Source organism: Squalius cephalus (genome assembly GCF_949319135.1).
Source record: "Squalius cephalus genome assembly, chromosome: 25".
Classification (NCBI taxonomy): Eukaryota; Metazoa; Chordata; class Actinopteri; order Cypriniformes; family Leuciscidae; genus Squalius; species Squalius cephalus.
The window spans coordinates 24,153,648-24,180,182 of record NC_137146.1 but is presented as its reverse complement, the minus strand read 5'-3'; the positions used below and the strand labels follow the sequence as shown (position 1 = coordinate 24,180,182).

The 26,535-nt window shown below is 36.5% G+C and overlaps 1 protein-coding gene across 1 annotated transcript; it reads left to right on the top strand.

The window, feature by feature from the left end:
• Positions 1–5,422: 5,422 nt before the first annotated feature.
• Positions 5,423–26,418, top strand: trpc1 (transient receptor potential cation channel, subfamily C, member 1). The gene is made up of 13 exons (XM_079863259.1): positions 5,423–5,908; positions 6,836–6,990; positions 7,118–7,219; positions 7,562–7,764; positions 9,173–9,304; positions 13,464–13,659; positions 14,637–14,973; positions 17,783–17,922; positions 18,308–18,454; positions 22,397–22,587; positions 22,904–23,105; positions 24,526–24,720; positions 25,779–26,418. Exons 1-13 carry the CDS (start codon positions 5,743–5,745, stop codon positions 26,004–26,006), a joined length of 2,394 nt encoding a protein of 797 aa, XP_079719385.1. The 5' UTR covers positions 5,423–5,742; the 3' UTR covers positions 26,007–26,418.
• The last annotated feature ends 117 nt before the right edge of the window (positions 26,419–26,535 follow it).

The window sequence follows — 26,535 nt, the reverse complement described above, 5'->3', positions numbered from 1 at the left end:
GGACGGCATTTCAACCTTTGATTTTTGTAACAAAGACATTGAAAAGAAGTCTTTCGGACATCATTTTGCTTAGTGGGGCTCTGTCATTTAGAAACATGACTTTTTCTATCACTACTATCTTAATGACACATATCTCTACCTTTTAATCCAGCTAGATGATCTGACGGTTGCTGCTCGCATCTCAGCCTACCTGATGGAAAATTCTTGCTGGATGAATGACCTTCACCTTCAACTCAACCTTGCCAAGACAGAACTGCTTATGGTTCAGCTTTCAGCCAAAACATACTTGCTGTGATGCTGCTGATTTGCCTTATCATTAGGAGGATCAGGCCCTTCCTATCGGAGCTACACAACTCTCTTGTTCTATCCAGACTGGGCTATTGTAATGCTCTCCTGGCAGCTCTTCCAGTGTCAGTCAAACCTCTGCAACTGATCCAGATGCTGCAGCAAGAGTTGTCTTTAAAGGTAGCCCTATGCCTAAACTCACTGCTTCAGATCTGTGTCTCCAGAAGCATGTGTTCTGCAAGTGAAGGGCGCCTTGTGGTGCCATCATCCCAAAGAGACACAAAACCACTTTCACTGACATTTACCTGGACTGTTTCCTGGTGGTGGAATGACCGGCGCAACGCAACACATTTTCAAGAAACTGCTAAAGATCCATCTTTTTCATAAACACTTCACCCAATAATACTAAATCTTTGTAAAAAAAACAAAAAAGCAAACAAAAACACCTTTCTATGTGTACTGTGCTAGACTAACTGGGACTTGTCACTGCACTTGTTGCTTTTTATTATCTTTAATTATTATCTTAATTGGTTAGTCACTTTGGATAAAATGTAATTGTAAATGTTAAAATAAGTTATACTGTAAAGGTATACGGTAATTGCTTTTTATTGTGGATATTTTTACATGTTCTAAATTATATACTAAGCTTCTATTTCCTATCAATCACTTAATCTTGATGTTTAGTGTTTGTTCAATTACTAATACTGTAAATATGCAGGTAATTTGTACTCATACATTTAGTTAATTTAAAAGAAATTGGCTGTACATTTGCTATTATTAAGAACTTAATTAGAGATGTTGTGAAATTGGATCTGTACAAATAAAAAATAAAACTGTAAATTTACAAACATTTGTATTTGAATTTATGTACTTGTGTGCATTTTTTATACATAATTTCATTGTTATTTTACACATAAAAACTATATTAAAAGAAAATTACTGTAGATAGACAGCATTATTATATAAAATAATTTTATAAAACCTTAAATTTACAGTATTTAATTGTTTTAAAGGTGTATATGACTTTTTAAAACATTAAAAATCCCAATAATTACATAAGATTTAATGTAATATTAAAGATATAATCTGTTATTTAATTATGGAAAATTACTGTATTTTAACGAGATTGTTTTTTGCCGTTATTTTACGGTAATTTTCTGGCGCCCCAGCTGCCGGAATAATACCGTTTTTTTACAGGTTTTTTTTTTACAGTGTGTACATTTGTAAATACAAACCTGTGGCCAAGAATCTGAGGGTCAAGGAGAGCCTCTCCCTGGCTGTAATTGCCCGCCTCATCTTGGTGTCCTGCCTGGTGATCAGTGGTTCTACTCTCCCTAGCAGGATTTCAAATTCATCTGATGTCACCCGTAGCAGCTCTTTGAAACCTGATCTGTCCTCCAACTATACAAAAAAAAAAAAAATACACACTTTTAATGAACTTAACCCTTAATAAGTATAAATATTTTCCACATTTGAGTGAACGTTTATCGTTTAAGATTCCTTTAAACATGTACAGTGTCATGTATAGAGTCCATAATATCAACTGAAAAAATAAAACATATCAGTACGATACAGTAACAAAATCTGAGAGAAATTGAAATTGAGAGACGGAGCAATCCAACCGATTTAATGTGACATGTCTGCATCTTGCACGAGAAGGCAACAAATTAACATTACTTGCTGATCACCATTGTTACAGCTACTACACATTCCTGCTGACCAGACCTGTTGTGTTGCTACATTCCTGCTTCTGCTTCTAACACCTATTTGATTTAAATTTTACTAAAACACAGTTCTACACTGTAACAGTGTGCAGTACGTTAGCGCTATAAACTAATGGTAACATGTTGCCAAACAACTGTAAACAATCTAGCCCTTGCTAGCGCACTACTGTAAACATTTTAAAACAGTTAAAAATCGTACCTCTAGTTCTCGTTGAAGAACAGACAATCCATGCTGATCCCGTCTTCCCAACCATTTTCTCGTCCACGCTCGTTTGATTTTCTTTTGTTTTTTATTGCTACAAAGAATAAGTATTAATACAGCAAGTTGCCGCGACGCACTATCCATTTTGTTTACATGCGCTTCCCCGTGAGATCGCGTCACGTGAGGTGCTAAATCTGGCAAGATAATCTTAAGAATATCTTGTAGTGTGTGATGCGCCACTATTTTCAAATATTGTAGTGTGAGCATGTTTTAAGATTTGAGGGAAGAAAATCTGCAAAGATTCTCCTTAAGTGTGTGCTTCAACCAGATTTTAAAATCGGTTAGGATTTTAAAACTCCTGTAGTGTGAGCCAGGCATAAGTCTGTAGTCTGTAGTTCATCATCATCAAGACTAACTCAAGACAGTTGCCTTGCAAATTTATAGACATTTAGGGGGAGGGATTTACATTGAGGTTGAACAAAGCATGCAAATTAGGTATACAGGTTAAGGAACCCGCCCCAGACTCCAGCGTGTTACCAGTCTCAATCCAATCAGCATAACCATTCAAACGCATTATGTGCTAATCCAATCAGCCCAACGATTCAACGTCTGGACTGTGGGGCTCTGGCTCCAAGAGCCATTAAAGACAATAGGTTAGCGTCTCCGTGATCTGACTCATTTAACTTACAAAGGAAAAACAGGTCGGGCAGGAATCTCTTGCTGTAAACTCAATAATCATCATAACAGCTGCTAAACTTTCTCAGTTTATACTGGAATCTAAATTAAACCTCAAATGCTAAAATCAGTATTCTAAATTAAAACATATAATAAATTTGTAATCCAACAAGCAACACCAGTCACGATTGGCTTTGTTTCATTCATGCTTTAGAGGCACTACGCTAGACATTCTGGATTCGGACGGCAATAAAATCACAGACTAACCCCTGTAAATGTTGAAAATATCGTACAACCCCATGATAAACAATTACGGTCTGAATAGGGCTCCGCAGACGGCGCCGTCTTTGATTTAGCACAACAATTCGCTGTAGCCATAGTTTGAGCAAATTCCCCACCACAATCATTCCCTTTAAATAGACTGCCAAGCCTTTAATGGCTAATGGTTTGCCAGCTGATGTACCTTTAGAATATAATTAAAAATGACTAACAACAATCAGTGTAATGACAATTTTATTACTTGCATGAAAACACTTGAATTAGCCTAATTGAACACTGGGGGCCCTATTTTAACGATCCGAAATGTATCAAACGCGAAACGCAAGTAACTTTGCAACTGCCTTTTCTAGTATCTTTAACAGAATGGGTAGATTTGAGATCGGCCTGTAATTGACTAATTCTGCAGGATCAATATAATTGATCCTCGAAATATGTTGTACTTTAATTAATAATATCTTAATTAATTAAATTATTAATTCATTAAATTAATTAATAATATCTGCAATACATTCATGTTGGTTCAGTTCTGTATACCCTAAGGGGGGTTATTGCTGCTCTCCCTACTCTTATCCATGCTAGGCTGCATGGATGTGCAGGGAGTTCTTGCCCAGAACTGAACCACACTGCCAATCCTAACTGTATGCTAATTATCAATCGTATTTAACGATAGTGGTCCTGACAGAAAATCTCTTTCAGTAGCTTAGTTGGTATAGGGTCTAACATACATGTTGTTGATTTAGATGATTTAACGAGTTTAGACAATTCTTCCTCTCCTATAGCAATGAATGAATGGATGGAATTTTTTCCTCAGGGACACTACAATGCATGCTGTAGTATGCAATGCTGTAGTAGACGGTTGGATGGTTATCATTTTCTCTCTAATATTGTTAATTTTGCAAGCAAAAAAAACAAACAAATTCATTACTACTGTGCTGTTTGGAAACGTCTGGGGTTGAAGCTTTATTTCTCATTATTTTAGCCACTGTATCAAATAAATGCTTTGTCGAAAAATAAGCAGATCTATCATTTAAGGCCTTTCTATATTCAATAGTGCTGTCTTTCCACGAAATGTGGAAAACCTCAAGTTTTGTTTTATTCCAGCTGAGCTCCATTTTTTGGGCTGCTCTCTTAAGGACCCGAGTGTGCTCGTTGTACCACGCCGTTGGATTATTTTCTTTAATCTTCTTTAAGCACAAAGGAGCAACTGTGTCTACAGTGCTGGAAAAGAGAGTGTCATAGAACAGTTTCTAACATCGAGTTCTTCTAAGATATCTGGTATGATGAGGAGATTAAAATTATCAGGAAGATTATTTATAAAGCAATCTTTAATGGTAGACGTGCATCCAAAGCAGTATCTAAAGCCCTTGCATTCTTACTATCCTAGATTAAAGTTTGAATGCGTGTCTCTAATTCTGAAATCTTCTACATCATCTCCCTCCATTTATCACAAGTGAAACCCTCACCGCTGACAGAGAATGCTATGCTATAAATTTGCCAGGCAGTGCAAGTGACAGTAACAGGAGAAGATGAAATGACTCACCGTGTTTGTTGATTTAATAATTTCATGTCATTTTTTTTTATTTAAGTCCAGATGATATAAAAAATGACATGAAATTATTTGTTGCTTATCATTTTCTACTCTTGCCTGTTTAAGGGTTAAGAAAGCCATGCATTTTTCTGAATGAGAGGATAAAATGGCAGTATCATATACAGTATCATAACAATAAACATGATTTTTTTTTTAAAAAACAAGGAAATTAACATAAAAACATGTCTGATATACACAAATATAATTAGAATATTTACATTTATTTACATATTTTAAACACCCTTTCTGCTAAATTTCTGTTTGTAAATCATACATGGGTTAATAAAACCTTTTTTTTTTTTATCAGTCAGTGTAAAATCGAAATGTCCCTTAATTAATTTGCCTATTATAGCCTACATGTTTTTGGTATGGTATCAATGCATGTATTGCTTCCCCCTTTGATTAATTGCTTTTGCTAGTTTAATCCTTATTGGTAATTTGCTCGGTTCGATGGAATCATAAAATAGAACGTCACTGCTTTCCTTCCTAACAGTTTGACAACGTTTTTTTGGACTACAATGCTCAACACTCAAAATCATGAAATGGTGTTACTTATATTCACAATAAGATATACTGTACTTAAGCTTTGTCAGTGCCAAAAGGCTCTTACGGACATTCATCACTTATGTAACTACATTGATGCTCCAACGGCAGTGAGCGCGCATGCGCATTTACAGCATCATCAGCACCAGCTCAACAGAACATCGCGATGCTCCTGCCTCTTCTTGTGTTTACTATCGTTTGGGGAAGATTTGGTTATGAAAACCTTTAGAATATCGTCATACATGCTGATGGATGTTTTCTCTATCGTACCACACACATAAGCCGAGACGTGGACGTTAAATAAAGAGCTCTGACAGGAGTCAATCTCTCATTACAGTGAGGGCCTTATCAGAGCGCGTAACATCGTTTTCATCAGGACTGACCAGGGCTCTTATTTTTATTTCGTGATTTCATGTGTATAAAGGTGTAATTATCTGCTCAGTGGGATGCACATCAGTGCTTTGCCGTACTCTCTATCCGTTATAATGGCTGCTCTATATCAGGGCACGGACGTGTCCTCACCGGATAAATATCTGGCGTTAAAAGACGTCAGAGAGGTGAAGGAGGAGACCACTCTGGACGAGAAGCTCTTTCTGCTGGCCTGCGAGAAGGGTAAGTTCATTTACCATTACAATACGAATGTATTTAAATATATATTGTATAACACAACAATAATAGTATATTAGGTTATATTTATGTTAGATACATTTTGAGGTATAAACAAAATACTTACAGTATGTAAACTTTTTTTATTGTTTCTATTATTTATCATTGTTTTATTAAAATATAATATCTCTAATATCAAATATTTAGTTCATATTTAGTGATGAAAGCCTAGTTTGTGTGTGTGTGTATATATATATATATATAGCAATATTATCAAATTATTGCTAATAATATATACGTTTATGACCTAATATTAATTTAGAGATAATTTAGAGGATGTGTTTTACTTTTAATAAAATGGTCACATGTAGAAAAACAGTAACATAAGAAGTGCTAGAATAGAAAGTTTCAAAAATGTCTTAGATTAGAACAGAGACGAAGATGTAGTTTAGTTAACTAAAAAAATAAGTTAGCTAAAAGTTTGACCGTAGAGATTTTATTTCGAATGGTTTAAGGGTAATTGTATACAATTAATTGTAATCAAATAATGGACTGTAAGAATTTCACATATTTATTTTGCATTACGTACTACTAGTTTGGCTCTAGTAATTTGTTTTGAGATAAGTAGATTTTGAGAGCTTGACTGATGGCTCAGACCTGGTTCATACAGCACTGCGCTGCGTAGTTTATTTCCAAACATTCCAGAAACAGCTTGGAAAACTAATGAATTTCCTCTGGTTACATTGTGCAGACAGGCGTCAGTTGCTATTCTTTTACCATATAAAGAAATCCTAAAAGGGCTCAGGGAAGGATATCTCTCCTTTAAGGGCGATATAATTTTCCATCACAAACCACTGTCCTCTCTTGCTGATAACATTTAGTTGTCATTGTATAAACCATTGAACCTGTATTGTTACCTAACTGCATTTTAAGGAGACTACTACATGGTAAAGAAACTTCTGGAGGAGAAACGACATGGTGAATTAAACATTAACTGTGTAGATGTACTTGGGAGAGATGCTGTCACCATTTCAATCGAAAATGAGAATCTAGACATATTGCAGTTGCTCTTGGACCATGGCTGTCAGGTACGAAAACACCCATGTCCTCAGCTCATGCATAACATATTATATAAAACCAATCTGTTAATTTGGGATGGGTGTGTGTGTGGGTGTGTGTGTGTGTGCGTGTGTGTGTGCGCATGCGTGCGTGCAGGCCACAGATGCATTATTAGTGGCTATTGATTCAGAAGTGGTAGGAGCAGTTGACATCCTGCTAAACCATCGGCCCAGGCGTTCCTCCAAGCCTTCTATTGCGGTTAGTCTATTTTTCAATTTTATATTCTTTTTTTTATTTTAAAAATATAAACTCTACCAGTTAACTCGTTGGAAATGCTTGACAGAATTTTTTCTCTTGATCTTAAAAACCTTTTGTTTTGTTGAAACGAATAGTGAAGGAAAAGCCAAGCGTCTGGCACACATATGCCCTTTTGAATGATATGTGTATTTTTTGGAAGAGTTTCTTTTTTTATATTTGATTGACAAAATATTAGTATTTTACTATCAGTGATATTTATACAGTTTTATATTTATTTATTTATATTTATAAATAGTATTTTTATAAATATTCATATTTCAAATTCCTTTTTTTTTTTTTTAGAAATTAATGCAGCGCATTCAAAACCCAGAGTATTCCACCACAATGGATGTTGCTCCAGTCATTCTTGCTGCCCACAGGAACAATTATGAGATTCTGACCATGCTATTAAAGCAAGACATCTCACTGCCCCGACCGCACGCTGTAGGGTGCGAGTGCACCCTCTGTAATGCCAAAAACAAGAAGGACAGTCTTCGCCACTCAAGGTAATAATTATATCTAATCAATCAAACCTTTTGGTTTATTTAATTTCTCTTATTCGCACATTTAAAAAACTTTTTTAACATTTTTATTGCATCATCTTATTGTATATATATATATATATATATATATATTTTTTTTTTTTTTTTTTTTTTTTTAGCGCAATTTTCAATTTTCGATATATATATATTTTTTTTTTTTTTTTTTTTAGCGCAAAAATTGCGATTGTTAACTCATGATTTCTGTTCTGTCTGTGCGCACCAAACTTGTACTTCTACTCCTCAACCAGACCACCTAGAGACTTCGGGTTTTCGGCATTATGTTAAGGAAGGTCTAATCTCGGGAACGCACAAAAAAAATCCAGGAAAAGATTTACTATCTCTTACGCCGCCTTCACACTGGCAGTTGAAATCAGCTCCGTAATACGCAATACGCCCCCAGCGAACGTCGTACACAACGGTGAAAAGCGTCGGAAGCACTGATCTATATAGAATGACATTATATATATATATATATATATATATATATATATATATATATATATAGATCAGTGGTCGGAAGCCTCGGAAGCGAGTATATTTAAATATTGAATTATTTAATTGTATTAACTGCCCTAATAACGTTAAAACATCATGAAAATAAAAAAATGACATGACAACTAATCGTTATAAAATCATTATTTATTTTATTAAAAGTTAAGATTCCAGGTTTGTTTATCAGTACCATAGCAACGCTAACTTCCGTTGGGATTTTCGGATAGAAACCGTCCGTAGCCTTTCGCAAGAGTTCAATTTTTTGAACGCATCCGGATGGCCAACGGACACGATTTTTTTCGCACCGCACTCGTTCGCACCTGGTTCGGACCCATTCGCATGCGCTCTGCGAATCTCCATAGGAAATGAATGACTTCCGGTCGTTTCGCTGCCGTATCGGAGCTGATTTCAACTGCCAGTGTGAAGGCGGCGTGAAGGCGGCGTTTGTGTTGTGATCCCATGACGTCAGAAAATTGCGCTAAAACACTCACTGAGTTTTTATTACTTGTTTTGTAATCTATTCATTTATTTAATAATTTTCCCATTTTCCCTATCCAGAGTTCTTAAAATTAATTCTGTATTTATATATTTAAAAAAAAAAAATAGATAAGCATTTTAGAGAACAATTAAGATTTATTAGTTCAAAGTTGAAAAAACGTTGAAGGCTTATCAGGGACATAGTCCGATCTTTATTCAAGGACATGTAAGACATTCCAACCTATATGATACATACTTAGTTAGGGATTTCAAGTAGTCCCTATTGAAAATGCACCTATACATTTGATAAGAACAAATAGACATGCTAAAGTATATTTACAATGTGTAGTTGTGTTGCAATGTTTTTAGTGTTCTCCTTCCTCCTCCATCGTGTCTCTTGCAGGTTCCGTCTAGATATCTACCGGTGCCTTGCCAGCCCATCCTTGATCATGCTTACAGAAGAAGACCCCATTCTGAGAGCATTTGAGCTCAGCACTGATCTGAAAGAGCTGAGCCTGGTGGAAGTGGAGTTTCGGTAATGGAAGAGTGATTAGAGAAAGAGGTCTCATAGGGATAACTGCTAAATGAGAGAGCTAAACAGCAGCAAATACCCTCTTTGCTTTGGTTTTGACCATTTTACAGATGCATGCTTTTGAATAACAATTAATTTACTGGGGACAAAAGTTGTTCTGTTGTAGAAAGAACCAGGATTTTTGCCAATGGTTAGACACCTAATCATATTGAGTTAAAGGTGCAGTTAAAGTGATTTCTGAGAAACACTATCTATGTTTATATGGAGACACCTTTTGTTTCAGTCGGAATTAATTAATTGAATTGAAACCAAACGTTGTGTTTACATGACTGCTAAATAAAGTCATCAGGTTGATGTGCGCGTTTTATGTCACAAGATTATCGGAATTGATTTTTTTTTTTACATGAGTTTCCCGCTGTTTGCTCATACTATTCTCCTAAATTGCTAATTAGGAGACGACATGTGCATGAATCGTTGTGCCATGCTGCTTATATTTATCAAGCAGTAAAGATGCCCATTCCTGCGCCCAAAGCAAGGCGTCTGTGTGGATGAAAGTCCAAAACAAGGATTAATGGGACGTTGTTCTGCTCCACTTCACAGACAATAAGTGGAAGGAGAATTTTAGAATGACACGACAGTCGTTTATGACACTTCATTTAACAACAACAACAACAGCACGTGTATTGCGTCATATGTCATTACAGCATTCCTACATCATTGCACATGCGCAGTACTTTCCAGTTGCTGTTTTCCATCTGATCAAGTGTTTATATGTCCTCACGATCGGATTAGAAAAAAGGTTTAAACCAGGGCTTAAAAACAAACAAAAATAAATTTCAATCGGTTCACTCTGAGCAGAATCAGTATTTTAAAGTTTCTGTTCATGCATTCCTTCTGTATTATTACCATTCCGAAACTGGTTTGATTAGAAAAAAAATTACATCTTTAATATCTTTAAAATGGTTAATGATTTTTTTTTTTTTTTTTTTTTTGCCGTTTTCTTTGACTCAAAAAAATGAAGAGAGTCTTGTATTTGCTGTCTAGTCATAGCCAATACAACATAATTTTTATAACAAGATGTTGTATCCAAATGTATTCAACGGAAGGAAACTGAACCAAAACGCAGCAAAAATTCCCTTTCGTTTTATTAATCTGTAATTATGTAAATGAATTTCGCATATATGTATCGACTGATAGCCTATTTCACGTATTCGCGTATTATATATTTAGTTTTAATCTGTTTTCTATGTTCACTTTAAGTGCATGATGTGACATTGTGTGAATCCATGTTCTACACTATCCTGCAATTTTCGCATATTACCTGCTGTTCATTTTCACTGAAATGTAGGCCTGATGCTTGATGGTTGGTGACGTATCCTCGGAAAAACTAACACCAGCGCATTGCCATTGCGACTTACCTATGATGACTTGACCACTGAGCGTGGGCATTTCACTCACGTTGGATGGGCTATATGCTTCAGTATCACATTTGCCTAGTCCGAACTATTTGAATTTGTTATTGGTTGACTGCCAAATTAAAGTATTAAACAGAACAATAAAATAGCATTATTAACCAGTTAATGGCCATTTCAAATAAGCGTTTCTGTTCAGAACGATTACATTTAATTTAGTTTCCGTTTCTGGTAATGTTCCTGTCTAAATTTCTTTTTTTTTTTTTCTTTTTTTTTTTTCATTCATTGAACCGGTTCAGAGCCCTGGTTTAAACCACCCCTTACAATCCGAATTAAATGTTATGGTATGTTTACACGACAACAATATAAAAACAGAAAAGTTTTTCCTTTGCATTTTTCGAGTACAGACGGCAACGTTGTCAAAACGCTTCACGTTCACGGATCTGCTGAAACAACTAAAAATGCTGTATTTTGCTGTCTGGCCAGTAGTTGGCGATGCCACTTTGTAAAGAAACACTATGCGCCTATAGACTGAACACGTAATATGCATGCGCATGCCGTAGCTGTTTTCACAAGTTTGCATTTTTGTAGTTTGCACAAACGCAATAACGGTATCGTTTTCAAAAACGTGTTTAAAACACATTTTCTAAAGTTTGCATTTTCAGGCCCACAAAACGCCATTGTTGTGTAAATTAATGGCCAAAACACATAAAAAGTTTAGTTGAAAACAGTGTAGTGTAAACAGCGACTTTATCGGATTTGGCCAATTCATTCCGATTGACGTGGTTGCATGTGAGTTTTTATTCCGACTGCATTAGTAGTCTGATTATAATCGGACTATTAGGGTCCATGTAAACGCAGCTAATGTTAATATTTGAAATCGACACCCAAACAAAAACACCCCTTCCTTCATTGCTCCGCCCCCAAAATAATAAGCCCACTATGGGAATCAGCTGTGATTCTACAACAACAGTGGCATACAACAGCATATCTTGGTTCAATGTTACTCATTGAGCAGAAACAAAGCAACCTCGGCATTCATTCCCAGGCCTTCCCACTCTCTAACGTCTCTCCAGCACTGGAAAACTTTTCCAATATTAATGCAGATAAAGACATTTTTACAGCACACAAACAGACATCTAGCTAATATTCGAAATATTTTTTGTTTACGTGTGGATTAAAATTTTCAATAGCGTTTCTCAGAAAATCCGTACTGCACTTATAAGAATGCCTTTTAAATTCCAAATTAGCTGCTAAATTTGAAAAAAAAAAATCGCAATTCATCTCCAGGTTTCCCTGAGAGAATGATTTATCCCATATAGTGCCATTTGTCGCAAATAAGGGATAAACAGTTAAATAATTACATTTAAAAGGGACTTAAATACTTTTTACTCATCATGAATCTATCCTTTTATTTAATTTAGAATTTTTCATTCACGCACCATTAGCAGGTGAGGCAAAAAAGTTTTGTCTACAGCAATATTTGGTCCATCATATTAATCGGTCAGTCAACTCGAAGAGGTTAATTCAGATGGGAAATATATTACAACAAGACCCTCATGTTTGTCAAAAGAACAGTAGGTGATTCAACCTAAACTTCCTCCGGTGTGACAAAACACTTTATTCCTAAACACATATTCCTGATTCAGATAATAACAAGTACCTCTACATGCCTGTAGATACTGACATTATCCCATGTTCCATTGTACAACAATTTCTCATCCAAAAAAGAGCTGTAGATTACTTTCAATGCCATTGAAAATGTGTCATGACAGATCTACACTCAAAAAAATAAAGTTTCCAAAAGGGGGTTTTCACAGCAATGCCGTTGAATAGGGATTCTCAGCTCTGGCCCTCAAGGTCCAATGTCCTGCAGAGTTTAGCTCCAACCCTAATCAAACACACCTGAACAAGCTAATCAAAGACTTTAGGATTACTATAAAGTTGCAGGTAGGTGAGTTATTCAAGGTCTGTGTCCAAAATCACACCCTTATACCGTTAAATAGGGCACTATTTGAGGGGACAGCCATTTGTAGTAGTATCCGAAACCATAGTGGACATTATCGAGTTCACTCATTCAATCCCATGCACCGCAATAACGAGTGTAAAACTGATGTACAAAACTGAAAATACCCATAATGCTCTGTTAGGGTCGTGCCGAATAAATTACTGCGCTTGCCAGAATCATCCATCCATCCATTTTCCAAACTTTTGGTCCAATGTGGGTGCAACTTAATATCATACAGGTATAAATTCCTTTTTAATTGATTATTAAATTGTTTTCGTATCGTTTAATTTTATTGTTTCATGTTTCATTTCTAAACATGTTTTCATGCCCGTTTCAAATGATTATTAAACAGTATTTTAGTGGATTAATGTAGGGAATAGTGAATGAGGGTATAGGGGGCGATTTCGAACACAGCAAAGGTTGCAGGTAAACTCTGCAGGAAAGTAGATCTTGGGGGCCACAGTTGAAAACCTCTGATATAGAAGAACCATTTTTGTTTCTCCAAAGAGCTTTTCAGTGAACAGAAAGAACCATGTTGTACATAGTACAAAGAACATTTAAAAAAATCTAAAGAACCCTTTTCCATTATAAAAAACTTTTTGTGCAATGGAAACATTCCATGGATGTTAAAGGTCCTTCATGGAAACACAGATGCCAAAAGAACCTTTATTTGTAAGAGTGTAGAAGAAATTAAGGTTTTTCCTTCTACTGCTCATTCTGGGTCTCATTGACATTATTACAGGAATGATTATGAAGAACTTGCCCAGCAGTGCAAGATGTTTGCAAAGGACCTGCTGGCTCAGGCCCGCAACTCTCGCGAACTGGAAGTCATACTGAACCACACGTCCAGTGAAGACCAAGTGGACAAGAGAGGCCTGCTGGAGGAACGCATGAACCTCAGTCGCCTCAAACTGGCCATCAAATACAACCAAAAAGAGGTTAATGAGAATTTTAAACACAACTTACTGTGCTTGTGTCCTCTCAAGCCTGATCTGCGTTTCTCATACAACGATGTAACACATTGCTTTAGTACCATAGTATGATGCATCGCTGGAAAATGAACTACTCTTAAAAATAAAGGTTCCAAAAGGGGAATTTCTCAACGATGCCACAGAATAATTATTTTTGGCTCCCTAAAAAAACCTTTCAGATAATAGTTCTTTTTTTTTTTTCTTAGAGTGAAGAAAATGTTAATAAGTTTAAGAACCTTTTTCCACCTTAAAGAATATTTTGTGCAATGGAAATGTTCCATGAATTTCTTCATGGAACCAAAGATACCATTAAAGAAGCTTTATTTTTAAGATAGTTTCCCGAAACGGTAGTAACTACGTCGCACAATCGTCGTATGAACGACGTTGGTTCAACAATAGAGAACCATTGTTGATGATGTTATGCAGCATGGTGGAGATGTAAATAATGAGCGTACGAGGACTATGTTGCTATTTTTGTTCTGTTGTTTTGCTTCAGTCACAGGTTCCCTCTTATGTCGTATTCCTGTTCTAGAGCACAATCGCACATGCAAGCTCTTCAAAAATGAAAGTCATTCTTTTGACAAACTAACAGATGTAATGAAATTTGTGTATATATAAATATATGGAATGAAATATGCTAGCATGCATGTCAGCCTGCTTATTTTGCCCCAGAGCACGATCTGTTGAAGTCCACAAGTCATAAAAAAAACTAAAAAAAAACTATGCTTCAGGTCAAGAGCTGTGGAAGTGTGATGCTGTTTGTGAATGTTCTTTGGAACTATGGTTGGCTGGGAAACACCAAATCATTAATTATGTTGGTTAGGAAATGCACCCCTGGTTAACTTGTTTAATCAATAGACAAATATTGTCAGATTAAATACTTTGACAGATATATAAGCCTTTATTTTATTTTGTAATGTGTTTTCTCTTTTTCTGACCTGTAGTTTGTCGCCCAGTCCAATTGTCAGCAGTTCCTGAACACGGTGTGGTTTGGCGAGATGGCGAGCTACCGCCGCAAGCACACATGCTTAAAGATCCTGTATGTTTTGAGTGTTGTTCTGCTGTGGCCGCTGCTGTCCGTCTGCTACCTTCTGGGACCTCGTTCTCGTGTGGGCCAGGTCATCCACACACCTTTCATCAAGTTCATCATTCACAGTGCATCTTACTTCACCTTCCTACTTCTTCTAAACCTGTATTCACTGGTCTACAATGAGGGTACGAAGAACTTTATGGGTCCCCCTTTGGCGTTGATAGACTACCTTCTCATTCTCTGGATCATAGGTGAGGATGGGCGGCATTTGTGTACATACATGAACACTTTTATCTATTATTTTCTTGGCATCTGCTTTCTATCCAACAAACGAGAATGTTTTGCTGTGATCGTTGTTTCAGCAGGAAGAAAAAGATAAATCAAGTATTATAACAAATCATAAAGAGCCATGAATTCATCCCTAAGGCCTTGAGGCAAATGCCTCTTCTGAGTCCACACTTTGGTGATGTAATGCTGCATAGACTGTAGAGCAGAAGTACGCTGTGCATTAAATGGTACAAAAGAGTAGTTTGTAACATTGCGATTTTAAAAATTCATATAAATGTAAAGGTGTGTTCACACTTGTAGTTTTGACGTTTTTTCCGAATCTTTAAATACATGTTAAGAGGTTCATGTTGTGGATTCAGTCTGTGGCAGCCTACATTCTCAAATTCAATGAAACATTCAATGAAGTCTCAATGTCAAAATTCTTTCAAATCTACCTTTGTAAAGATTATATTTATGAAGTCAGATAAATAATCACAATGGACCCACGCCACGAGCCTTAAACTTATACGCAGTATATACAATCAGTTCGTCCATCTGTTCTTCATAATTTTACAGCACCATTAGTATGACTGATAAATTACATAGATAATGTTCCTTTATGCGGAAGTGAGAAACAAAGCTAGTGGTTAGATTCTCTCTAGAGCGCATTACCATGATACCACTGGGTAATTTGTTGCTAATGGCACTTGTTTTAGTTTTTGTCTTATTTCCTTTTATTAAGTATTTATGGCCTCAAATGGCTGTGAATTTAAATTTGTATGGTTTATTGTGCACCCTGACTTAAAGAATGTCATATGATCAAGTTGAAGTAAATTTAGACTGCATGAAGACCATTAGAGGGAGGAAGATAAATTCTTTACACTTCAACTTTAAAGGGATAGTTCACCCAGAAATGAAAATTCTGTCATCATTTACTCACCCTCAAGTTGTTCCAAACCTGTAAGGATGTCTTTCTTCTGCTGAACACAAAATAAGATATTTAGAAGAATGTTGGTAACCCATCAACTGTTTGGTTACCAACATTCTTCGCAATATCTTCTTTTTGTGTTCATCAGAAGAAAGAAATTCATACAGGTCTGGAACAACCCTCAAGTTTTTGTAAATGACAAATGAGTAAATTACAGAATTTTCATTTTTGGGTGAACTATCCCTTTAAGAATATGCACTGCTAATATCATTTACCTAATGTTTCTCTAGATGTGCATTTTACTCTCACCACATCAGCGTCCTTTCCAGCTTAATACAATGTTGCTGACTGCTGTTTTAATAACAGGCCCAACATCTAATCACACTAATCACCTTACAAATTAACTGAAATTCTATAAAGGAAATCATATTCAGCCCATTAGAGCTGATTCAGACATCTGTCTTCATTAATTTCCAAAACAACCACAAGCCCTCCAGTGTACTTTCATACATCAAAATGCCAACAGACTATCAGACAATCATATTCAACTGTCTTTAAAACTAGTTCAGCGAGTTTTGTGCTTTTTTTGTGGTACATCCATTGTTGTGTTGTTACCTCTGCCTTACTATTAATCTTCCTCACAATAAAAGGTTTCACTGAAGCGAGTATTTCAAAATCTACAAAAGCATTATCACAAAAGAGTTATTTTAGCTGTACAAAATGTAACAAAATATTTCTTTGCACAATGTAATGAATTCAATACTTCTTTTGATTCTCGTTGAGCCCCATTCAAAGCCATTTGAACCAAAAATTCTCTCATCATTGACTCACCCACATGCTGTTCCAAACCTGTATGACTTTTTTTCTTCTGCAAAACACAAAATATATTTTGAAAAATGTCTTTAGTCCATACAATGAGTTCATGAAATGTTGTTTGGACGCCAGCATTCTTCAAAATAAACGATGACAGATTGTTGTATTTTTGGGTCAACTATTCCTTTAATGTGGTAAGTTGCGACAAGTAATTGTAAACACCATTTCACATTATAAGTTATAGAGTCAGCATGAAATCAAAATAGACTATTCTTATTTATTTTTTTTATGGAATATTGCAGTATTTATTTATGAATAATTTATTCGTGCACATCATTGTTTTTTTTTTTTAGTCATGTACTAAAACTCAGTCTTTAATCAAAATAACTTCCCTTCCCTCTTACATTGACATTTCTTTCTAATGATGTGTTTACTGGCGCCTTTCACTCCTAATAGACATGAGTAAATTCATGAGTGTCTATTTGCACTAAATCCCAATAGCCTGTCCTGTCGTCAAAGGCTTTTTACACTAACTCAACTTGCCATTGTCTGGTGGAGCCTTTTTCCAATCCCATTCTTCACCCTACTCCCATTGCATACCAGCTCAGAGACACATTCATTTTAAATACAAATGAAGAAAATATTTGTAAAGTGTAATTCAAGCACTTCGTAAAATTGTTTGGAGAAGCCTGGCACGTCCACTGCGTTCATTTATTTTAATAAATGTAAACAGATGTTGTGTTAAACAATATGTTGTTATTAATGCATACTGTTATAAAATGTAATCCAATACACTGAGGTGCAAATAGTATCTTCCACTTTTTTTATATATACTGTACTCACACCCAGTGGAAATATAATCTATTGCTATTTGCTCTTATTGTAAAAAGCATGAATAAATCTTTTCTGTCAGGCATGGTTCTTTGAGTGTCACTGGCCCTGTAGGGATTATCATAGAATCTGGAAGTGATTCAAAACTGCCAGAAATAAGGAATTTCTGATTTGCTGCTTGGACGCTTCTTTGTGCTGATGGCAAATTCCTATCTCTTCAGGCATGGTGTGGTCGGATGTGAAGCGTCTATGGTATGAGGGATTGGAAGATTTCCTGGAAGAGTCACGAAACCAGCTAAGTTTCGTCATGAACTCACTTTATTTGGCCACCTTTGCCCTGAGAGTGGTGGCTTACAGCAAGGTATAAACCCAGTCCAGAACATTTCATTCTGAGCACTTTGCCAAGTCATTACTCACTAGTTTTCTCAAGAATGAAAATTCTGTCATCATTTACTTTTACTCGTCCTCTTTTCTTTCCAAGCTATGACTTACTTCCTTACGTGGTACTGTACATAAAAGAAGTACTATTTCGTTGAACATCTCCTTTTGTGTTCCATGGAAGAAGAAAGCTCTAGTTTGGAATGACACAAGGATGTGTAAATTATACAGAATTTATTTATTTTTTAAATCACCAAATCTAATGAACGCTGGCTAACGTTTAAAATCTTGTTGTCTATAGTGTTACTGTGTTTAAGTGTCTCTGATAACATAATTTACACCAACCTTTCTTTTGTCCTCTGCTTCAGTATAAGGATGAAGTGGTAGATAGGAAAAAATGGGATGCGTTCCATCCCATCCTGGTTGCAGAAGGACTTTTTGCTTTCGCCAATGTTCTGAGTTATCTGCGTCTCTTCTTCATGTACACCACCAGCTCCATCTTGGGGCCTTTACAGGTAATCACAACATCCACAACTCAACAGTTCTTATCCATTCGCAATGCAGGTTTTTGAAGGCCAAAAAAAAAAGGGTAACAGTAACTTCAAAAGCATGTCAGTGGGCACTGCAGTATAGCATAAATTATTTGTCAAGCAGATAACAGATTCTTAAACACAAGAATCAGTTTAAATGTTGTAAGGTATGATCCACACTACAAAATGGAAATGCTAAATGTTTATGCTTATTGTTGACTATACACAATCACATATTCGAAATGGAATGACCTTAAATGAGAAACGTTTCAAGGATTATTTTGCATAGATGTTACATTTCAATCAAAGCCAATGCAATCCTTCTGTGTCCAGAGGCATATGAGCAATTTGTATGAGCATTAAAGGTCTGTTTCCGAAATTAATCAATGTTTTTGGACTATGCTGACTATGTGGAGGGCAACCTATAACTAGTCTTGAGTTGGCCTTGACAATTCTATTTCTTAGCACTTAACACACGCTTGTTGAAGTAAATATTTTTGTTTCTTGAAGAACAGATTAAAGATAAGCTGTCAAGGCATGCGTCTGTTTGTTCAGATGTTAGCACTTTGTCCTTGGCAATGTGCCATGCTCTTCCAACTGAGCTACAGGACGATTTATTAATATTTTTAAGATTCACTCAGGCTTTGTAACCGACTTCAGCAGCTTCAGTTTTCAGCAGGCATCTTTCTGCAGTAGTTTCAGAGAGGTTGCATAATGCAGAGTTCTTCTCTGAGGACTTCAGTGTTTGGCATGAGTAACGCCATGTCAGTCCTGAGCGTACGTGTGAGTCGCTCTCTGCTCTCTAGACTGACATCAGTGTCTGGCGCTGATGTATGGAAAAGTAATTCTCTCAAGAAGTGTGGTCGGAATGATGCATTCAGACGCACTTAGCTGTAATGGATTCACGCATGAACACACACCCTATGCAAGATATTTAGGGCAAAGAGCATGGTATTTTTGGTTTTCTGTAAACGCACGTAGCAACCCACATGCTTAAATAGTTGCTTTGTCACTCCCTCTAACAGACAAACATATGATGTACAAATACAGGAATGACAAGGAACAGACTCAAGTATTCACACAGCTGACCTCCACTGTGAAGGCAGAGGAACAGTCAGACGTTTACTCCCTCCTGCTTCATTATTTGGTTGAGGGTGTCCAGTAAATCTCCCCAAGTAAAGATAGCAAGTGGAAAACACTGAATCACCTCTGGATAAACGTCTGAGGACATATTTCTCTTTGTGAGGGCAAGAGTTGAGACGTCAAACTGACTGCTTAAACTTTATTTAAAGGAGTCATTTGGTGTTTGTACAGTACAGCTGTCTGAATTGTGCAACTTTGTAAGGACATGAAGCCTTAAGCCTATACATACCAGCTGTGCAGTATGTGATGGGCTGGTGTATTGCCAAATCCTGTCCTTACTAAAAAATAATTCATTTGATTAAGTATTTAAGTAAAGTTCAAGCATAATTTATGTAGTAAGTATACTAATATCAATGTACTGATACTATACTTGTAAGTGTACTATTTCATTATTTCATGACTTGAGAGTAAATTGGCCCACTTTTTTAGTGTATAAAAGTATACTTTTAAAGTATACTTTAAGTGTAACAGTAGTAAAACAACTAGTTTGCCACTACAATTTTCATTTGTACTGTCTTCAACTATACTACAGGTAAACTTACATACTGATATTTTACTAGTTAAGTTTTCTTCATAAATCCATCTTTAAAAAATGTAAGTTTATAAGACATTATGTAAAACTGTCTAAAAAAAAGGTATTTCATAGGCTATACTTAATCAATAGAGTAAACACAACTACAAGTATACTTAGAATACTTAATTATACTTTTAAATTGATCTTGATAAAAAGATTGAGTACAAGTATAGGACAAATAGACTTTTCTGTCAGTCAGGTATACTAAAGTGTAATTTTATGTTTATTTCTTAGAAGTACACAAAGAATATTTCTTAGAAGTACATCAAATGTTGACTGAAAGTATGCTTTTTTATTTTTAGTTTAAAAGAAGTATTACTAATGGCACACTTGCTTGGATGTAAAGGAGTAGTCACTTGCAGGTCCAGATGGAATCTGTGGGCTTTCCCCCAATATTTTGTTCTGATATTTGGGAAAAATCAGCAGAATTCTATAGAAGAGATTATTAACATGTTAAAATGTGGTCAACTTCCTATAGTGTCATCCTATTGCAGTTGATCACACTACCGTTCAAAAGTTTATGGTCAGTAAGATACCATTGTTTGTTTTAAAGAAATTAATACCTTTTTTCAGCAAGAATGCATTCAATTGATCAATAGTGACAGTAAAATTTTTTACATTATTGCAAAAAAAAAAAAAAAAAATGAAGCCCAGAATCCTGAAAATACGGCTTTGCCAACTACAAACGTTATCCAAAACATTAACACTCTTAAAACAGGACAAAATAGTGGAATGCAACCGTTAATAAACACAGTATTATATAGGATTTCTAATCAGGCATCAAATAGAATACTCATTTCAGCCAGTGAAATCACTTTGAGGTGGATTTGACATGACACCTGGGCTTCATATCAGAAACAAGATTGAAATGGCAACTGCAACGGTTCAACAAATATTGAAAAATATTAGATGTGGAATAGGGGTTTGAGAGTGACAAGAAAATGAATTACACTAATTGCAAAAGAAAGAAAAAAACCAACATCCTGGCTACAGTATGTTTCAGAGCAAACACAGTACAAAACATTATGGTTCACCGGTCAGACTTGACACAAGCAATTCATCTAGTCCTCAGCCCACACTGGAAAGGCCAGTGGAATCTAAAGTACAGATAGAGGTAGGCACCTTAAAAGAGCTAGTCTACTGTATGTGTGTAAGTACAGTTCTCTACCGAGAAATGTTCCCCTTCCATTACCCCCTAATGAGTCAAACAAATATTTACCCAAGCCAGGTTTATCAGTGACTAGTTGTTGTCTGCTATATGAAGTTAGTTAAAAATGACATGCAACACTTAAAATTAACTTGTTTCAGAATATTGCCATATTTACTTAACTTTTTTTTTTTTTACTTGCTTTAACTTTTAAACATTTTTTATTTTCATGACCATCAACCCATAAATAGATGTTCTCAAACATCTCCATTTCAAAAGGAATATTCCTAGTTCATCTAAAAATGGAGAAAATGGAGATTCTGTTTTTTTTTTTTTTTTAAAGAATAATCATGTAACTAGTCAGTGAAGATCCAAAAAGAACCAAAAAATAATAATAATTCATAAGGGCTGTGACAAACCACGTCGGCCTATCGGGTTAGTTTTTGGAGTGTGTTCCATATGTCGGCGCAATTCGGCTGATTCAGCATGTTGAATCGGCACCGGGGCCGTCGGTGAGAGAGATCACTCTGGTTGGCTGTTCAGTTTAGCAAATGAGTAGGTCCACGAGAAAAAAAGCGAAGATGAAAGTGAGCTAAGAAGTCAAGACGACACAGACAGAAAGTTGTTATAATTTTACGTCATCTTTCCTGAGCATTTCAAATTCGCAAATATTTTCATAACAACATGAGTTATAAATATGGATATTTTTCTTACAAAAAATGCATAGCTTCAGAAGGCCTTTATTAACCCTCTGGAAAGCTTGGAAGAGCCAGGAGCTTCAAAAGGCTCTATTCACTCCCATTATAAAGTTTGAAAGAGCCAGGATTTTTGTTTAATTTAACTTCAATTGTGTTTGGCTGAAAGAAGAAAGTCATATACACCTAGGACGGCTTTAGGATGAGTAAATTATGGGATTATTTTCATTTTTAGGTGAACTAACCATTTAAGTTGTTTTTAACCTGGAATATTCCTTATTAAGAACAAACTATATAGATCCTATATACAAGTCAGTCTGGGCTAATCAGGCTTTGATGTGAAAGGGCCGGTTTATTTGTCTTTTCAGATCTCCATGGGCCAGATGCTACAAGAGTTCGGGAAGTTTCTTGGCTTATTCCTGCTTGTGCTCATCTCTTTCACCATCGGCCTGACACAGCTGTATGGAAAAGACCAGAAGGATCCATCCAGAACCAAAGAACAAAGCGAGGACTGCAAGGGCATCTACTGTCAGCCGCAGAGCAACGACACCTTTCACACGTACTTATATACACTAATTAGAGAATTTGAAGTCAGTGTAAGGTGTAAAAATAAAGGTTAAAGGGGTTATATTAATTTTTCAATCAAAATGAGTTGTTTTTGTATCTTAGTTTCAATAAATGTTTTGAGTTCTGAGCTCTTCCTCATGATATGACCCCTTTGAAAGGTATTTGACAGACAAAGCAGTTTTCAGATTTTTGTGACAGAAATCATATTTCTAAAGATGCAAGGATCCATGTTGCCCATGAAAAGAATATGAATGCTCTGTTTTAATGTAATATTTTACCTTAATCATTTATCTTCAACTTTTCTCTAGGTTTATGGGGACATGTTATGCCCTCTTCTGGTACATTTTTTCCCTGGCACATGTGGCTCTGTTCGTCACAAGGATCAACTATACTGAGGAGCTGCGATCATTTGTTGGTGCTCTTATCATCGGTACCTACAACATTGTTGTAGTCATCGTTCTCACTAAACTCCTGGTGGCAATGCTGCATAAGAGCTTCAGACAGATTGCTGTGAGTGACCCTTGAGATGATTTGATTCCAAAAATGTGAATCCAATAGGTGTTTTCTTAACATGATAGAATTACCGTAATTGTGTGTTTTTGTCAAGTAGAATGAAACAAATGAAGTTCCATAGTATCCATCCCCCTGATTTAACATCACATAAACTCTATGGCAGGGGTTCTCAACTCTGGTCCTCGAGGGACCACTGTCTTGCACCCTAATCAATCACACCTGAAAAGGCTAATCAATATCTTTAGGCTTCCTAGAAAGTTACAGGCAGCTGAGTTTGATTAGGGTTGGAGCTAAAATCTGCAGGAAAGTAGATCTTGAGGGCCAGCATTAAGAACCTCTTCACTACGAGTTCTCCAGACTTGATGGGAGCAGTAGAGAGGTTAATGCAGTCTTATCGGTTGTTTTATGGAGGTCTATCCATAAGCATTACTGTTCCTTTAAACAAAGTTTAATCAGCTGGCACATATAATCCTGGAAATAGGTGACCAGAAACCTGCCATCTTTGATTGTGAACATTCAGTTCTGCCATGTAACCAGTCACTCATGATTGAGAACAATGGGAATACTAATGGTAGAGCTCTTTAGTAGGGATGTAGCGATTCACTCAACTCACGATGCGATACTGATTTCACAATATGATTTTCTCACCATTTTTTAACAACATAAGATTTAAGACAAATTATAAATGAAAAATCCATGTACACATTTAGAGAAAAAGATAGTAAAATAAATACAACACCTGGTTGCCATGAAAACACTGATGCACCTTGAGATCTCTGTGGCTCTCGCAATTGTCGCCGCAAGTGGGGCTGCAAATCCGCCGGTCACTGTGGTTTGGCCTGTGGTTTGCCTTTTTCCATGCAGACGGAGGTGATTGGAGCTTCTCATTGTGGTGATTATTAGTCTTCAGGAAGTTAAAATGTTGCTACACCTCCAATTTGAATGAGTCAACGTCAACATTCCGCTTGCCGTCGCCATGCTACGGTGTGTGTCCACTGGCGCGAAGCAGAGCGAGCGTTTCCAATTTATTCCTGTGGAAGTCGAACTTCCACCAAGAATTAACTGAAAACGCTCGTTCTGCTTCATGCCAGTGTGCACGCACCGTCCATAACACTAGCTACAACTTGCTCACTGCTATTGTGCCTTTTTAAAGTGAGGTCACAGTATAGCTCCCCTGCTGTTTAAAACTTGTATCGTGATTCATTTAACATCTCAGACGACTTGAAAAGTCATATTTTTATCGATTTTTAAACGGCTGCTAGTGAATCGTTACATCCCTACTCTTTAGTTATATTATAACTTCTTAGTTCAGGAAGACATGTATGAGTACAGATACCTCTGGTTTCTTGTATCAGGCAATGAGCAATGGTTAGTGAAGGCATCATTGTTGTACTATGATGATTTTATCCACTTGCAGAACCATGAAGATAAGGAGTGGAAGTTTGCTCGGGCTAAGCTGTGGCTCAGCTACTTTGATGACAAGTGTACACTGCCTCCACCCTTCAACATCCTCCCCTCACCCAAGACTGTGTGCTACCTGGTGATCAGCCTGAGCAAATGGATCTGTTCCCACACCTCCACAGGCAAGGTCAAGAGACAGAATAGCCTCAAGGTATGTAATACTTATGTAAACTTATATTTGGGAAAATCTATGGAAGTAAAATAATGTTTTTGAAACAAAAAGCCTGTTGAATTGCACTACTTGAAAAAAATAGGCATTGCATTAACCATGCTTGCATTTTAATGCATTGTATTTTTAGGGCTTGCATTTTTATGGGCTGAAATTCAACATGGTTGAATATTTAAGCTGTGAATATTTCAATTAAAAACATTTCAAACACATTTTCATTATTAAAAATTCAAAAATCCATATTCATCTTTCATATTTCACTTCCAAAATATTTCAACTGTTTAAAAATACAACCTATAATATTCAACAGGCAATTTTCGGTCCATTTTGTTTTCGCTTTGCAAATTCGCTTCCTCAAATTCAGTGGTTCAAATTCGACAGTAAATTCAACGGAACTGCAGGAAAAGCAATAGATTACCGAGCATACTCTCCATCTGCTGTTAGTCAACCTCACCAGCAGGGGGTGCAAAAGCGCGTGTTGTTGACGAAGACCAGCAACAGTTAGAGCAAGTAGGAATAATTAAAAAAAAAGAATACCAAGAGTTTGAGACCTTTTGGTACGCAAGAGTCATTCTCGGTACTGTGAACAGCATAATGCAGATCTGCCGCTGTTGCATAAACCAGGGATGCCTAATTCATACTTCTGGAGGGACTATTCTGTAGAGTTTAGCACCAACCCTAAATAATCCTAATAGTGCTAGAAGTTCCAGGCAGGTGTGTTGGAGCAGGTTGGAGCAAAACTCTGCAGGATGTTGGTGCTCCAGGAGAAGGATTGGGCCCCCCCAAGGCATTCACAAACACGTGCCATGCCATATTTGTTTTTTTTGGTTATGTAGTCACATAAACAACATGTAGCATCATAATCCATTGTTACCATTCATTTCTCAAGTCTGTGGAAACACTGGGCCGCTTCGAAACAGGTTTGCCTGAACATTGGCTGAGAACCGGGTCTTGCACCATTTTAGTGAAAAAGGGGTGAGCTCTAGAATATTGTTCCTTAACATCAGCCTACCATTGAACCAATAACTTTTTGCTTCCAGGAATGGAAGAACCTAAAGCATAAAAGAGACCAGAACTACCAGAAGATTATTTGCTGTCTAGTGCACCGTTACCTGACCTCCACAAGGCAGAAGATGCAGAGCACTGACCAGGCCACGGTAGAGAACCTCAACGATCTGCGGCAGGACCTATCCAAGTTCCGGAATGAAATGAGGGACCTTTTGGGCTTCCGCACTTCCAAATATGCCATGTTCTACCCCAGAAGCTAAGCCATGACCATTTAGTAAAAGTGACCCAGCATGTTCAGCAATGCTCTTCTTCTTTTTCTTTGGAAGATGTAAGGTGACAAAAAGTCCTGGGACTCTACTGGAATTCTATTAAGCTCTGTTTATTCTACAGCCTCCAGAACCATAACTTGTGTAATATTCTTGCATCCTACTTGTTTTCTAAAAGTGTCATTCTTTTCAAATAAATAACATTTATTATAGAGAAATATTTATTGAACTTGCTTAAGTTCTTAGTATCTGTTTCAGCATTCTCAGTGTTTAAACGTATGGTAGAGTTCTTCAAACCTACTCTTGACGACCCACTGTGTTCCCGAAATCGCATACTGTCTGAGTAGGAACTACATTTGAATTTAAACTTACTTCATGACCATTAAAAAAGTTTGTTATATAAGGTATGAATATGGGTAGTATGAATTAAATTCGAATGACTTATTGCATCCGGCATGTTACTGTCACGTGACCTAACAGCATCAGTTCACTGCCATTCATAAATCCTCTCCAATGGCCTCAT

Bases quoted from the DNA above. Each gene is read 5' to 3' on its own strand.
- trpc1 (XM_079863259.1), top strand. From the start codon at position 5,743: ATGCACATCAGTGCTTTGCCGTACTCTCTATCCGTTATAATGGCTGCT. The intron at 6,991-7,117 runs GTACGAAAACAC...GCGTGCGTGCAG, and splicing joins TCTTGGACCATGGCTGTCAG to GCCACAGATGCATTATTAGT. The intron at 24,721-25,778 runs GTATGTAATACT...TTTTGCTTCCAG, and splicing joins AGAGACAGAATAGCCTCAAG to GAATGGAAGAACCTAAAGCA.